Raw genomic sequence first — 17678 nt, 5'->3', positions numbered from 1 at the left:
GGACCCGAAACGTTAACTCTGTTTTTTCCTTCACAGAGGCTGCCAGATCTGCTGAGCTTTTCCAGCAACTTTGTTTTTGTTCCAGAATATTGTACGTAGGACCTGTGATGATAGCAATTATATGTATATAATTATCTGGGAACACAACCCAATTTACTTAAGAGGCAGAAAACATTAGTACAGATTGTCTATAAACCTCCAACAATACTTGTAGTGGAAGGCAGTGTGTCAGAAAATTAGAACAACAGTAACAAACATAATACAGTAATCCTGGGAATCATTATTTTGGGTAGAGTGGACAAACCAAGTTAGCAGTAATAATGTGAATGACTAGTTAATGAGTTGTATAGAAGGTAATTTTATTGTTTTTTGTTTTAATATTTAATAGTATCGTGACATGAGGCTAGTAAAGCTATGTCAGGCAGAGTGACCTAAATTCACGGAATTATTTTCAAACTCAATATAAAAATCCATGAAGTCCAAAACTTACATCGATTGGGAAACTATAATCAAATATATGATGGTAGACAAACAATGCTTCGCTTTTAAAGATTAATACACAATATGTAATAAAAGCACATTTCTTAAACACATAATGCAATGAAAAAATTGCTCAAATTAACATAAGGTATTAAAGATGAAAGGGGAAAGGTCACAATGTTGCCAGAAAGACCTGCAAGGCTGAGGATTGGGAGAACTTCATGAGCAAAGAGAAGAGAAGGATAGATTAGCCAGTGACATGAAAACACACAGCAAACGTTTCTATAAGTTCATCAATTAGAGATTAGTAAAAATAAACATGGGGCCATTACAGATAGAGACAGCTAAAATTATTATGTGGAACAAAGGGACAGTAGAGATATCTGAGGCAAATACTCTGCATCTGCCTATCGGCCCAAAACCACAATGGAACATTCCAGAAAATAATCAGAAACAAGAGTTGGCTGAAAGTGAGGAATTAAAAAAAAAACAGTACAAATAAACAGTGCTGGAGAAATTAATGGGACTAAATAGCAACATCTCCAGACCTGATGATTTCTATCCGGTATAAAAGAAATAATTATAGGGATGATGAACGCACTGGCTTTGATTTTCCAGAATTTCTTACATTCTAGAACAATTCTGCAGCATTGGATGGTGATAGACATCATCCTAATATGTGAGGGAAAGAAGAAAATGATGAACTATAGATGAGCCTAATATCAAAGGTAAACTGCTAGGTTCCATTTTTAGGTATTGTGTTAACACAGCACTTATAAAATTATATTATGATTAACCAGAGTCAACATGGATTTAAGAAAATGAAATCATGTCTAACAAATCAGTTGGAGATTTTTTGAGGATGTAACTAATAAACAGGATAAAGACATTTGATAACATTTAAGAGGGACCTTGATCAGTTGGGCAAATGGGTCGAGGAGTGGCAAATGGAATTTAGTTTAGATAAATGTGAGGTGCTGCATTTTACACTTAATGGTAAGGTCCTGGGGAGTGTTGCCAAACAAAGAGAGCTTGGGGTGCAGGTTAATAGTTCTTAGAAGGTGGAGTTGTAGGTAAACAGGGTAGAGAAGGTGGTGTTTGGTACGCATGCCTTTACTGGTCAGTGCATTGAGCACAGGAGTTGGGAGGTCACGTTGCGCTGTACAGGACACTGGTTAGGCCGCTTTTGGAATACTGCATGCTATTCTGGTCTCCCTGCTAAAGGAAAAGATGTTGTGAAACTTGAAAGGGTTCAGAAAGATTTACAAGGATGTTGCCAGGATTGCAGGGTTTGAACTATAGGGAGAGGCTGAATAGACTGGGGCTATTTTCCTAGAGTATAGAGGCTGAGGGGTGACCTTCTAGAGATTTATAAAATAATGAGGGGCATGGATAGGATGAATAGCCAAGGTCTTTTCCCTAGGGAAGGGAAGACCAAAACTAAAGGACATAGGTTTAAAGCTAACAGTGGTAAGATTTAAAAAGGGGCCTAAAGGGCAACATTTTCATGCAGAGGGTGGTGCATGTATTGAATGGACTTCCAGAGAAAATGGTGGAGGCTGGTACAATACAACATTTAAAAGTATATGAATAAGGAGGATTTATGGAGATATGGGCCAAATCCTGGCAAATGGGACTAGATCAATTTAGGGTACCTGGTCAGCATGGACGAATTGGACCGAAGGGTCATTTCTATAGATCTCTACGACTCAATGAGAAGGATATTACAGAAAATCATGACTCATGGGATTGAGGATAACACAGAACGAGGATTCACCATTACAGAGAACTGGAAGAAACAAGGCATTCTTTTGAGTTGGTAAGCAGTTAATGGTGGGGTACTGCAAGGTTACTTGTGTCTAATCTACTTACGATCTGTATTAATGGCTTACATGAGGGCTTCAAATATAATGTATCTAAGTTTGCAAACAAGAAAAGAACAAGAAAACGTTATTTGGAAAAGCAAGTGGTGAAGGTGACACAGAGACTGAAAAGAGTTTCAGGTTAAATGAGTGGGCAACAGTGAGATTATTCACTTTGAGACTAAGAATAGAGAAGCAGAATTTAACTTACCAAAAAAAAATCCACAAAACCATGAAACTTCTAAATGTCAATGTTCAGAGAGATTTGGGTATACTCATACCAAGAGCACATAATACATACAGCAAGTAAATAGGAAGAATTTGAAAGCATTTGCAATCATCTCCAGCCAGAAGTGCTAAGTAGATGATCAATCTCAGCCTCTTCCTCAGGTCCCCAAGATCACTGATGCTGGTCTTCAACTAAATTCATTCACTCCATGTGATACCAAGGAATGGGAAAAGGCGTTAGATGCTGCAGAAACGATAGCCATGACAACACTTCAGCAACTGTACTGAAGACTCATGCTCCAGAACTAGCGGCACCCTTAGCCAAGCTGTCGACACTATCAGTAGGAATAACCACCACACTGCTATTTTGGAGACAAGGTCCAGTTTCCTGTTCAAATTGAATATATCCTACAACATGTTGTGTGGCACTACACCATATTAAATGGGATAGACTTTGAATAGATCTAGGATGCAAAACCATCCAGGAGGCTTATGGGGCCATCAACAGGAGCAAAATTGTATTCAACCACCAACTGCAATCTCACTACTCGGCATATCTAAATATCTACATTAAAGGAAGTGGTGAGTGCGCAGGGCCAACGTGCTCCTGTAAAGGTGAAGGGTGGGACCAACAAATCCAGAGAACCCTAGATATCAAGGATTAGATAAAGAAAATAAAAGTGAAGTTTGTATCGATGGTGGGGGTGGGGCTCAAAACATTGGAAGCCCGAGAGACTTACAGAAATTGTAGGGAGTTACTCAAGAAAGAACTTAGGAATGTTACGACAGGCCATGAGCAAACACTGGCGGGTAAAATAAAGGAAAGTATAAAAGCATTTTGCAAATATATCAGGGGCTAAATGATAGCCAGGAAAAGTGTAGGGCCAGTTGGGACCAAAGCATCAAACTGTGTGTGGAGCTAGAAGATGTAGGTGAAATTTTAAATGAACATTTTGTATTTGTATTCATGATAGAGATGAATGGCATAGGTATAGAAATCGAGGAGGATTGTGATATACATCAATTGGGAAGGAGGAGAAAATTGCAGTTTTAGCAGGCTGGAAGTTGGATAAATTCCCAGACCCAGATGAGATGTATCCCAGACTGCTGCAGAAGTCAAAAAAAGAGATTGCTTGGGTCCTGACATGAATTCTCACACAAGGCTGCAAGCTAATGGCTAAAGTAGAACTAAAGTAGATAGATGCTGGACGAATGGTGGGGACACAATCGGCAATAACTTCTTTCAGTGCTATAAAGCTCAATGACTCTAATCCAGTTCAGAAAGAACAGGGAAGGTAGTTGGTACAGAATTTGAGATCAGGGCTGAAAACAACAGTTTCAGTCTTAGCAATATTTAATCGCAGGTAATCAAGACAGAAATCCAGATAAGGAGTGCGACAGTTGAGAAATATTGGCAGAATAGAGCAAGATGGTGAAGCAGTACAACTGAGCCCACACTTTGGGATATGTTATGCTTTGTGTATAAGGAAGAGGACAATGTTAAAGGGTAGATCATTGGGGATTTACCAACACACTTTCTTGAGGCTGCTGGAGCAGTCATCGGAAATATTCTGCCATAAATGGATGTATATTTATTGTTAATTTCCTATTACAAAAATGCTTCTATTTATGAATATCACATGTATCTCCCAGTACAGGTCTTTCCCAAGTTAGGGACAGGACACCAAGTGGAGTTCTAAGTTGAAGTTTTGGGGTCCCAAGCTCTCAGGGCAGCAATTGCCACCACTGAGCCCTGATCTACTCATAACAACTGTGTTCCCACTGGCACAGGCCCCTGATCTCCATGTTCCTCGTTACTTCTGTCACAATTCCCATTGGGGAGTCGTGAAAATTTTCAACACTCCATTTGAGATCACAATTGGAAAATGTTCGGGAAGCTCTGCACTTGTAACAATGGAGTATAATCCTTGACTGCATGTCTTATGACCTACTGCTCTTAACTGCTTTTGAATCGGTCCATTTCCTTTTCTGTTAAGGATTTAGTAAGTTCAAATGAAAAATCTATAAGGAAATACGTAATTCAATAAAAAAAACACAACGGGATGTGAAAAAGTACATGCCACAGTTTTGGAAGAATTACAGGCAAATTGAAACATTTATGACCAGAAACATGTTTTATAATTTTCAAAGAGCATTAAGGTCATTGGCAACTCAACAAAGGAAGTCATTTGGCATTTGCCCAGAGTCTGAACAGAAGGAAATGACATGTTATCTTGTTCTGGATTTTTTTTAAAAACTTTTCCAAGACTACCAATCTAAACAGTCTTCAACAAAGCTTCTCCAATACAGCACATAAAATTCATATATTTCCTATCATGTGTCTCAGAAATATCTCAAAACACTTCACACAAAATTAATTCTAGATGCAGTGACAGTTGTGAGGCAAAATATAATTAAGATTGAGGTTGGAAACTTAGATAGTGCACCACAACAACTCTCATTTCTTCTTCAAATCGATAAATGGTGAATGCCTACTGAAACCATGAGATAAAGTAGATGGGACATGACATAACAAGCAATATGAAGGACAATATTTCTGATAATGAAGGGTATTACCTTCACAGCAGTAGTGTCAGAATACCTAACATCATTAAGTACAGAATAACAAAGTTGTTTTTTTCCTCTCATCACGTGTTGTCCTAAAAAAAAAGGACTGAAGGTTACAGAGGAAACGTGTGGAAACGAAAGAGTTTTCATACTTTCCCTTGTATGCAGGAAAAATGACCAAACCGTTTACTACTTTCATCAGGAACAGAGAGCACGCAATCAACAGCAACTACTTTTCTAAAAGATCCCAATGGGCTAAATGATATAAAAACTGAAGTGAAGTAATTTTTTAAAAAAAGTGACATTTACAGATAACCAGATTAAATATAATGCATCAATTTTGTACTTAAGGCAGTTCTTCGATAGTCCACACTTTTTTCAATATGTGGAACTCCTGTAGATGGCACTGTGATGAGACTTACAATGTTGGATTTGTCACACCTCGCTTGTCACAGAGTCATAGTCTCTTTTAAGAGCTGTATCAAACTTTTATCAAACCTGTCACTGTCTGCAATTCTGGTCACCATATTTTCATCATCGTCATTGGCGGTCCCTTGCAGACGAGATGACTCTCTTCCACTCGCAGAGTGAACCTGTAGGTGGCTGTAGAGACTGATGCAGCTTCCATGGATTCTGCCACACTTGGGGCAGAAGGTGGTTGTGGAAGGGGTGGGTGGGGTGTTGGTGTAGCAGCACTCACCTTTCATCATTTTTGCCTGGCTTCTGCTTTTTTCCAACAGCAAGTCTCAAGATGCTTGATGCCTTCCCGGAAGCTCCTCCTTCACTTTGGACGGTTTTGGGCCGGCGATTCCTAGGTGTCAGTGGCAATGCTGCACTTTCCCACTGAGGCCTTCAGGGTAGCATTGACATGTTTCCTCTGTGCACCAGGAGCTTGCCTGCCTTTTCGGAGCTGGGAGTAGAACGCCTGCTTGGGGAGTCTTGAGTAGGTCGTGTGGACGATATGCCCAGCCCATCGCTGTTGGTTAAGGATGGTCGAAGCCTCGATGCTGGGGATGTTATGTTGGCCTGGTTGAGGACGCTGGTGTTGGTGCGTCTGGCTTCCCAGTCATTTTCAGGGTCTTGCACAGGCAGCGTTGGTATTACTACTCCAGCGCCTTTACGTCTGCTGCATACAGTCCATATCCTAGAGCAATATAGGAGGGTGGGAACCAGCACAGCTCTGTAAACCATGATCTCTGTGTCGGATCTTATGTTGTTGTCCTCAAACACCCTTTTCCTTAGGCAGCCAAAGACTGCGCTGGCACACTGGAGGTGGAGATATTCCATCAAATCCTGAAAAACCTCAGTCGGTCACTTAACCAGGAAACATCCAAGATTATTTTGATGAGAATGATCAGGAGATCCAAGAACTGATAAGCTGGAAGCACATGGCATTTCTGAATGCAAAACAGCAACCGCACTCAGAAGAGAAAAAGATGGCGCACAGGTGACTGAAGGCCAAGGTCCAACAACGAACCAGCGGTGGGTGGAGAAAGCACTGAATGCCCAATGAATGTCTAACAACCATAATGTACAGGATTTCTTCTTTGCTGTCGAGACTTGTTACAGACCAAGCACCCAAGGCCCCATCCCACTGCTGGCCAAGGGTGGAATGACTCCTATCAAAGACAAAGAAGTCATCAAACAACAATGGGGGGAGCACTTCAGAGACCTTGTCAACCAGGGCTCTGTTGTCAATCCGAGCTTCCTTGACTGTATCCCACTGCATGTTACACACTGCCAGCTCAGCAACTCCCCAGCCCTGAATGAAGTAGAGAAGGCCGTCTGCCAGCTAAGAACAAGGCTGCTGGAGCAGATGGAATGCCCACTGAAGCACAGAGGTAAAACAACTCCTGCTGCAACTACACGCCCCTGTCTGTCTTAACATATATTTTATGAAGAATATAGAGACACCTGAGAGATGGTGGAGAAACCCTACAACAATGATATCAGAAATGCATGGAGATACATGTATATTGAGAAAGGATCAAGGGAGTTGAACTCTTTCTCTTGAGGAAAGACTGCTGACAGGTGACCTAACAAAGCCTTTTAAAATTATGAATAGAGTGGACACAGAAAGAAAGTTTTCTCTTGTGCAGTAGATAAAATCTAGAGGCTATGTACAGCAGTCATCAAGAAATTTAATAAGAAATTAGAAGAAACTCCTTTACCCAAAGAGGAGTAGGAATGTGGAACTCTCTTGCACATAAAATGGTTGGATTGACTATTATAGATACATTTAAGGGGAAAAAAAAAAGGGCTAACGGCATTGACAGTTATGACGGCAGATTTAGAGAAAAAAAATAGGAAAGGGCTGGAGTGAATCAATCAAAAACACCAGCATTGATAGAAGGTCTTGTGACAGAGAAGCTCAGAAGTTTAAATCCTATTTCAGGACTGCATGACTGTGGAAGTTGCGTTCATAACGTGGCCAAACAAGTTAACTATCAACCTGTAAATCCTTCTAATATGCCGAGGGCAGGTAATTAAAAACAGGAGAATTTCACGGTCAGCTATGTTTTTCGTGAAATGGTGTCCCTCAAGCTGTGGCTTCTGACAGCAGGCTAGTGACCTATTCCAGGAATAGATATAAAAACGGTCATAAGCATGTACATTGTTTGTCTCAAGGCATGAGAAAAGGGGAAAATAAAATAATGCACACCTATGTAATATATATCCATGCATAGCTACTGTGTATCTGGGCTTGTCATTCTTCCAGCGTGATCAAATAATCTAAATCTATACAACTGCAGATACCACAGCCGGGAAGCTCACAGACCTTTTCATATCTAAATGAAAGGGAATTTTCTCTGCTGCCCTGCCCATCATTTCCACCTCTATTTCTGGCATTCTCAATGACCTAAAACACACCTCTAACTTTTCCCCTTCCACCCCAGCTATCACTGAATTTCTCTCTATGATGCTTATATCTTTATTCTTTCATCGGATATGAGCAGCGCTGAGAAAGCTAACTTTTTATATCCACCTCATGACCATCCACAACTGAAGAGTCTGACTTTTCAGCATTCAATTTTTCCACATCCTTACAAGCAATATATTAGAGTCACCACTGAAAAGAAATAACTCAATAGGGTTCACATAAGTGGAACAGTTATTCGAACAGCTCAGAAAATGGATATTTCTACAGTGAATGGATCAACTCTGATATTCAAATAAATATATAGAGCGTTGGACAAACTCAGCAGGTCTGGCAGCATCTGTGGACAGAGTTAACATTTTGTCTGGTATAACTCTTCTTCAGAGCTAAGAAAAGTTATGATTGCTGAGTTTCTCCCACATTCTGTGTGTTGGTTTCAGATCTGAAGAACAGTCGTATCAGTCTCGAAAAGTGCATTGGTTTCTCTCTCCACAGATGCTGCCAGACCTGTTGAGTTTCTCCAGTATTCTCAGTTTGTCTCAGACTTCCAGCATCTACAGTATTTTACTTTTATCCTGATACTCTAAGCCTTTTTAAATGCACTGAGGCACAAGTTGGATGTGTAAGTTACTACCGTGACAATACAATGGCTTTTATTATGCCCTTTTGAAGAGAGGTTTTAAGACAGAGGAGATAAGCACACACACAGTTTTCTCTTTATGTTTTTCCTAGACTGGAAAACTGCTTATGATACAATCTATTTTAAAAAATGGGACGATACAATATTCAAACAGTTACTGTTTAGCAATTAAATAATCTATTATTCTGTTAAGTTTTTCCATAGAGTTAAGTTATTCCAATTTCTTTCTTCTTTAGTTGTATTCTAACCATAGTGTATGAATAAAGTATGTTTTGCTTCAAGATTGGTAGTTTGACCAATTGATTTGCATCTGGAACACAAGGACTGGCACTTGGCTTTAAAATAAGGAAAAGTTAGAACCAATGCTATCTTCTTAATATATTTTGAAGGGGTTTGATCTGGACCACAACACTACATTCTACTTGTCTGGACGGGTGTAACTGTAACAATATTCTGGATGCTTCTTGCTATTCTGGACAAAGAAGTGCAGCTAATTTTTCCCTATCCAAATGCCCAATAGATATAATGACACTTCCTACATGTAATTAAATGTAAATCATCTTTTTCACACTTCCAAATGCAAATCTCTCTGCCATTCTGAAAATACAGTTACCAACTGTATCACCAAACAATGCCAAATAACACAGCGCTTCCCTTACATAATTATAACATACACTCTAAAAATATTTACCAAAATAGAACAAAGATCTGTGAATGCTGGAAATCTGAAACTCCAGCAATTGTCAAGCAATTTCTGTTTTGCTAAAAATATGTACATCTGATTCTGGTGATGTATTTGGTACTAAAGTACCACAGGAGGCGGAACAAAAATCATTGAACCTTTGACAATATAAGATACACTTTACCAAATATATTTCAAAATTCTAAGCTTTAATACGCATGATTGTAGATTCCAGATATGACACAAATATTATAATTAATAATAACAACAACACTTTGGTTGTGAGGATTTCTTTCTAGTCTTTATGTTATGACTAGGTTGATCTATGGAATAATAGCATGCTCTTAAGTCAGCAACAAAACACCCTTCACTATCAAATACTGGTGAAATACAGGAGACAGCAGCTTAGTGGTAACGTCACTGGGGTAGTAATCCAAAGACCCAGACTAATGTTCTGGGATGTGGATTGAATCCCACCATAGCAGATGGCGACATCTGAGTTTAAAAAAAAATCTGTAATCAAAAATTAGCCTAATGGCAACCATGTAATCACTGTTGATTGTGGTAAAAAAAACTTATTTGGTTCTAATGCCCTTTAGGGAAGAAAATCTGCTTTCCTCACAAGATCTCGCCTACTAGTGACCCCAGACCCACAGCAATGTAATGACTCTTAAATGGCTTCCAGACAATAAGGGATGGGCAATAAATACAGACTTGGCCAGTAACGAATACAAATCATGAATGAAAAAGAAAGTAATACTTTTTACGTTAAAATAATAATTTAGAAACAAAATCAGGATTTTGAGATGGAGAAGACATAGGCCTAGACAGTACTGAAGTAATGATATTGTAATCCTCTGATTACTGTTGGTACTATTGGAAACAAACAAAAATTGCTCGAGTTCTTTCCTCTTTAATGCCTATTAAACAACAAATTTACCCAGTTATTCTTTCTTCCTGCATAGATTTCCATGTTGTCTCCAAATTCCGGACCCTCCTGCAGTGCTGTATATTCAAACATAAGACGTGAGCTCTCGTGGAGTCGATCACATTGGTATTTGTGGTACTGCTGCACCAGTTCTTTAATTACAAGCAGAAGACAGTCTGGATTCTGGGAGTTCCAGTCGTTCAGATGCTGCATATTGTGGCAAAGACAGAGACAGAAAAAAACATTTGGATTAGTGTTCTGGAACTCTTCATTGACCTCAACACAAATTCATTTCAAACACTTGTATTGGATTAAGACCACACCATGCGTTTCCATTCACAGGTGCTTTTACTTTACTAAACATTTCTTGTTGCTGACATGAAGATGCAATGCTCTGCCCCCTTTTCACATCTGTATTTGATGACAGAGTTCTGCAAGGCTACTGGATTCTACTGTGCAGTATTGTAAAGGCTAAGTCGTCTCACTCTGACAGCAACGTTTGACTGGCATTTCCCTGAAATACTAGTTTATTCTTGGCACAGGTCTATATCTGTAGCTGGCTACAGTAACTGATTGTAGAAAACTGTACTGAATCACATAATACAGAAAAGAGCTATTGCCAGTTGTACAGACGGCTGGCAGGGATATCAAATGAAACTAGAAAACAAGTGGTGATCAGATATTTATTAAGTGATAATTGTGCAACAATTGAGTTTTTGCTGGAAAAAAGCTCTTAATCCTTAAAGGTTCTGGTGGCACAGTGGTAGCGTTCCCATCTCTAAGTGAGAAGGCCAGTGACATTCTGGAACAGTTTGATTAAAAATATTTATGCTGGGAACAAGAGGGTCTTGTGACAGTTGCAGTGAGCCAGCAAGACTGGGTTCAAACCCATGACCGAACAGGTTGTTTTAACAAAAAAGGGAACAAACAATCAATCAACGTGTTTGAATTTTGTGATAGGGGATTGTGAATAAAACTCTGACTAGAAAAGTATCATGACACCCAGTTATAGTCCAACAGGTTTATCTGAAATCAAGAGGTTTTCGGAGCATTGCCCCTTCGTCAGGTGAAATGAAGAATAGCATACAGGCACAGAATTTATAGGCAGAGAGATCAAAAGATCATACAAACGGCGTGAGTGGAGTGTTGAAAAATAAGTCTCTACAGGTAACCAAGAGTGTCAGACGGTGTGAGTTAAGTGTCAATAGGTGAATAGTAAGTGAAGGAGATGATCTTTAATCCACTTAAGATGCAGAAAGGTAATTACAAAAAATTAAAAATAAGGTGGCGCAGGAGACAAACCAAATGGCTAGAATAATATGATAGGTTTAAGAGTCTGCAGCAAACTACCCAGCTTTCAGGACAACATTGACCACAACACCACACAAACCTGCCATGGTAACCTCTGTAAGATATGTTAGATCATTGACATGGATACTACCATCGCCGTGGGAACACCACCCATTTACGTACACAGCAGATACTCATGTGACTCAGGCAATGTTGTTGACCTCATACACTGCAGGCAAGGATGCCCTGAGGCATGGTACATTGGTGAGACCATGCAGATGCTACAGCAACAGATGAATAGACACTGTGCAACAATCGCCAGACAGGAATGTTCCCTCCCAGTCGGGGAACACTTCAGTGGTCAAGGATGTTCAGCCTCCGATCTTTGGTTAAACATCCCCAAGTTGGCCTTCGAGATACACAACAACACAGAATTGCCAAGCAGAAACTGATAGCCAAGTTCCATTCCCATGAAGACTGCCTCAACCATGATCTTGGGTTCATGCCGCGCTACATGTCACCCCACCACACTGTTCTGTATTTGTAAAATCTTCCTTTCTGTCTGTTTCAACACCATCACCTTGATAACTTGTTATGATCTCTTTCATTAGTTTGTACAGTTTTGGATTACTTGTTAATTTGGTTAGACCCATGCCACGTGACTCTTAAACCTATCATGTTATTCCAGCCATTTGGTTTGTCTCCACGCACCACTTTATTTTTTAATTTTTGTATTTATCTCTCTGCCTTATTTAATATCATCATAGGTCAACCCTTCACTTACTATTCAGTCTTTAACACTTTACTCACACTGTCTGACATTTTTGACCACCTGCAGAGACTTATTATTCAACATTCCACTCACACCACTTGCATGATCTTTTGATCTCTCTGCCCATTGATCTCTCTGCCTATATAATGTGTGCCTGTATGCTATTCTTCACTTCACCTGACGAAGGGGCAGCATTCTGAAAGCTTGTAATTTCAAATAAACCTGTTGGACTATAACCTGGTGTTGTGTGACTTTTGACCTTGTCCACCCCAGTCCAACCCCGGCACCTCCACATCATAGAAAAGTATCACCCTAAACTCGGTGTACTGAACGTTTAAGCTCCAGTCAGGGCCACCACAAAGGGATATCTAATTAGCTCCATTCCCCACAGCCCTGCAATGTACTTGTAATGGAAAAGCATATACAAGTTCATTAAGAAGATATCTTAGAACCTGCCTCCATGCCTCTTTATCAAACTCGAATGAGTAATTAGAATGTGCAGATCATGAGTTGGGCAATGTCTTAAAAGCAACTTATAGTTGCAGAAAGTCTTTTTTTAAGAATTTACAAACAGTAACAAATAGTTTTGGTCATTCAAAGCCTTCACAAACAGGCATTTTCATAAATCATTTGAGCAAATATTTGAACATGTCAAAATTTAGGTAAATCTCCCACCACATTTCAATAGGTATGGTTTTACCCTTATCATTTAGCACTTGTTCAGAAGAAATTCACTGAAATGCATTACTTTTAGACTGTAATTTCAGCATTAGCAGTTAGTTATATGGATGATATACAAAATTACTTTAATGTTAGTATCATCATCTTGTTTCAAAGTGTATTTACACAGGTTTGGCCTGGTTAAAATGATTAACTTATAAAAATCTTGGCACAGCCTACTCTGAACTATCTATGTAAGATCCTGCAGTGATTTTGACTGCAATAAGCTGGATGTTAAAATACACAATATATTTCAATACCATTCATAATTCAGCACTGGCTGATACAGAAATATTTCTGTTTTTCCCTTAACAGAAGCTGCCAAACTCTAGTTGCCCAGTAAGCTTCCAAGCAATTAACCACCCCAAGTTCAGATTTCCTTCAAAGCAATACGACGTACTATTTCTTAAATAAAAACCAAAAGAACTGCGGATGCTGTAAATCAGAAACGAAAACAAGTTGCTGGAAAAGATCAGGTCTGGCAGCATCTGTGAAGGAAAATACAGAGTTAAGATTTCGGGTCCGGTGACCCTTCCTCAGAACAGACGTGGTGAATATGGTGTTCCTATGGTTGTTTTCTGATTTCTCAGGACTCCTCCAGAATCTAAGGATTCTTGGAGACTTACTACCACTGCATCTCCTGTGTCAGTAGTTACTTCCTTTAATATCCGAGAACACTTCCCCAAGACCCAAGGGATGTATTGGTTTCTGGCCCTATTAATTTCTCTCATACATTTTCTTGAGTGAAAGTTAATGTACTTATTTCCACCCCACATTTTGCTCCTTGATTTTTTTTTGAATGCTAGTGTCTTCTACCACAAAGATTGATGCAAAGTATTTATTCAATTTTTCTGCCATTTCCTGATTTTCATTATTACTTTCACAGCCTCATTCTCTAAGAGGTCGGTGTTCACTTCAGACTCTCTCCTTTTAAAGAAGCTCTTAATGTCCTACTTTGACATTACAGAGAACAGTATCTATCCCACTATACTGTCCCCTTGCACAGCTACATTCCTATTCTCCCTTCCCTCCCATTTGAATCTCTGTAGCAAGGTGCTGTGGCTATTCACTCAGTCATGCAGCAGTTCTCTTGTCCACATAGCTTACAAAAACCTTATAGCTTTTCGAGAGGCCAAGGCTTCTTGAATGCTACCCGAGTCCCTATACCTGCCTCACTTGCATCCTCCTGTCCCTGACCACGGAACAAATAATTCAAATTTGGTCTGAGACAATCAAAAACAAATTTCTGGAAAAACTCAGCAGGTGGGGCAGCATCAGTGAAGAGAAAACAGAGTTAGCAGTTCAGGTCCTGTGATCCTTCTAAACAACAGTATCAATCTTACATTTCACAAGCTATTTTTACCAAAAAAAAACGTAAGCAGAGATACACTCTTAAAAGAATTTTGAGCATTCCGATTCCTGATTTGCAAAATTAGGTTGGATAATGAAATAGTGAGTCAAACATTCCAACGTCAGGTTTTAGTAAATCTTCCAAACTGTGAAATGGCAGGCATCCTACTGTGATAATGGATGGTTTTAAAATCATTCCAACAGCAAAATCGAAGAATGGAAAGCCTTAGGCTGACGTAAACTGACAAACTAAATTAACAGTTTAACACCCAAAGGTTTGTTCGAAAATTGAAGAAAAGGGGTGGCACAGTGGCTCAGTGGTTAGCACTGCTGCCTCATAGCGCCAGGGACTCGGGTTCGATTCCACCCCTCAGGCTGTGTGGAGTTTGTACATTCTCCCCGTGTCTGCGCGGATTTCCTCCGGGTGCCCCGCTTTCCTCCCACGGTCCAAAGATTTGCAGGCTAGGTGGATTGGCCATGCTAAATTGCCTGCAGCGTTTCAGGGATATGTAAATTAGGTGGGTTATTGGGTCTGGGTAGGATTCTCTGAGGGTCAGTGTGGACTTGTTGGGCCGAAGGGCCTGTAGGGATTCTATGATTCTATCATTAATGTGACCCTCCTTGACTTTAATCTCAGTATGTTCTACAACAAAAGCATTTCCAAACAATAACAATTTTTTATTCTGTAATATCTAGTTTGATTGAAAATTGCTGTCTATGGGTCCAGACCACTAAAGGGCATTTAAGCCTTCTGGTATAATCTACAAACAACATTGCACTTTTCAAGCACCTACACGAGATGTATAGCACAGCATCACATATTCATTTGGTGATGGAGGTGCTGGGAGACAGGAGGATGGTCAAAGAAAATTATGTCAACTATTTCCTGCACAGAGCAGAAATGTCAAAAGTAGAAAATGAGAGCGAAATTTAAGAATGATTTCAGCATGTGCTGTTCAGTGATTAGTAATCAGTTACCACCAGTTCTTTTGAAACTGAAACTACGAGGAATGTGGTTTTCCAATGAGTACACAGACACATTTCAACTGGTGTGGTTACATTACATGAGGTTAGTCATCATAGAATAATTTACATATAGGAATCGCATAGTACGATAAATACTGTATGATTGACTTTAAAAAAGTAACTTCGCAGATGTTTAGTAATGAGTGATAGTGGAGATTGTAAATGTGCTAGTTCAAAATGATAAAATGCTGCATGGAACATCATAATTAGTCACTATACCAAGTAAAGCAGCCAGTCAATAATGTAATATTTACAATCCAAGAGTACAAATGTATCTCAAAAAAAGGATTGAATCATTTATTTACAACAGTGTGCTGTACAGAACAGAACTGATTTAAGTTGAAAAATCATAGAATTATGTATCATTGAGCCTTAAACCCATTGTACTTGTTGGCTCACTGAAATTGCAATCCACTTGTTTTCTTTACCCATCATGACTTTTTCCCTTACCAAGTATTATCCAATTTCCTTCTGAGACACATTTCCTTCTACTAGTATCTTCTAGGTCTTGTAGTATTCAAAGTAAAAATGACTGAAATAGATTTCCTGGAGAATTCATTTAGCAAAAGTTCCAGAGTTCAAAGATTGTTGTTTACGATTTCTTTAATTGTATTAATTGCCAGAGATGATTTGAAAGTTGCATGAATGCTAAGTCAATTTGGGATTCTTCCATTCTGGCTAAAACTTTTAAATTGATATGCCTCACCACTGAACCCTAAACTCATGGTCCATATTTGCAGATCGTAGTTTTGATTTAAGATAAAAAAAAAGATCGCCAACTCCACCAAATGTTTATTGATCAATCTTATTTGATTAAGTGGTCATTGCACCAGCTATAACTCTCATTGTGGATCTTCTGCTTTTAGCAAATGATCACTCATTTTTATGCAGTGTCTCACCTCCCATTGTCCCATCACAATTAATCTTGGCTGATCTTTGCTACAGTTGGGAATACAGTCAGAGACCAAGGACTTTCTAAAAATGTAGAATGCAATGAAATTTTCAGGAAGAGGCAATAGCTCTTTGGGATAAAAGAAAGAATATTTTCAAAACATTTTACCCTGGCTGAGCTATAATCTCAGAATGCATCTTCACACACCAAAAAGAAAAAGATATAAAAATGCCAGTGTAAAGACCATATTTTTAGCTGTTTTGTTTTTTGAAACAGTGACTAAAATGAGAAAGAACTGTTATGAAACCCAAGAATTTACATGGATAACATGCTTTGCAAGTAAGGATTTAATATGTTTTGTAAACCCTGTTTGTGTAACTGTGGGTCTTAACGTGCAGATGAACTGGAGGCAAGGAGTTGTTTAGTAATGAAACCGATTGGTTTATGAACTAGGGATCAATTACCAATGACAAAAGGTCCTCTGGAACACAGAAACAGGAGCAGGCCATTCAGCCCCGAGTCTGTTCCAGCATTCAATGAGATCATGGCTGATCTGTGACCTAACTCCTGACTGCCTTTGACTCATATGTCTCAATACCATAGATAACTTTAAATATGAGATTGCTTCACATAAATGTAACAGCCGATTGAGCATCCATTGCAGCTGATGGATGAGAATTCCAAACCTGTTCCATCCTTTGCGTGTAAAAGTGCTTCCTAACATCTCTCCTGAATGATTTGGTCCAAATTCTCAGATTATGCCGCCTAGTTCTAGAATTCCCAAGCAGTGGAAATTGTTTATCATTATCTACCCTGCTTTTTCCTTTTAATATGAAGTCATAGCAATGTTCGGCACAGCAACAGACCCTTCAGTCCAACTCATCCATACCAACCAGATTTCCTAAATTAATCAAGTCCCATTTGCCAGCATTTAGCCCACATCCCTCTTAAATGCTTCCTAATCATATACCCATCCAAATGCTTTTTAAATGTTGTTATTGTACCAGCCTCCACCACTTCCTCTGGCAGCTCATTCCATACACACACCACCCTCTGCATAAAAAAGTACCCCTTAGGTCTCTTTTCAATCTTTCCCCTCTCACCTTAAACCTCTGCCCTCTTGTTTTGGACTTCCCCAACTTGGGGAAAAGACCTTGTCTATTCACTCTATCCGTGCTCTTCATGATTTTATAAATCTGTACAAGGTCACCCCTCAGTCTCCGATGCTCCAGGGACAATAGCCCCAGCTCATTCTGCCTCTCCCTATAATTCAAACCCTCCAATTCTGGCAACATCCATGTAAATATTTTCTGAACCTTTTCAAGTTTCATAACATCCTTCTGGGAGCAGGGAGACCAGAAT

The 17678-nt window shown here is 39.3% G+C and overlaps 1 protein-coding gene across 1 annotated transcript in view; it reads right to left on the bottom strand.

Annotated features, from left to right (window-relative positions):
* Positions 1 to 17678, bottom strand: part of babam2 (BRISC and BRCA1 A complex member 2) — a 187484-nt gene that overhangs the window by 129928 nt on the left and 39878 nt on the right. The window contains exon 5 of the mRNA XM_048596535.1: positions 10279 to 10473. Within this exon, the coding sequence (XP_048452492.1) occupies positions 10279 to 10473 (195 nt within the window). The remainder of the gene's footprint in view (positions 1 to 10278; positions 10474 to 17678) is intronic.

This window comes from Rhincodon typus, chromosome 5, assembly GCF_021869965.1.
Source record: "Rhincodon typus isolate 14 chromosome 5, sRhiTyp1.1, whole genome shotgun sequence".
In the NCBI taxonomy this organism is placed as follows: Eukaryota; Metazoa; Chordata; class Chondrichthyes; order Orectolobiformes; family Rhincodontidae; genus Rhincodon; species Rhincodon typus.
The sequence above is the reverse complement of the archived record's forward strand: the minus strand, read 5'-3'. Positions and strand labels throughout refer to the sequence as shown.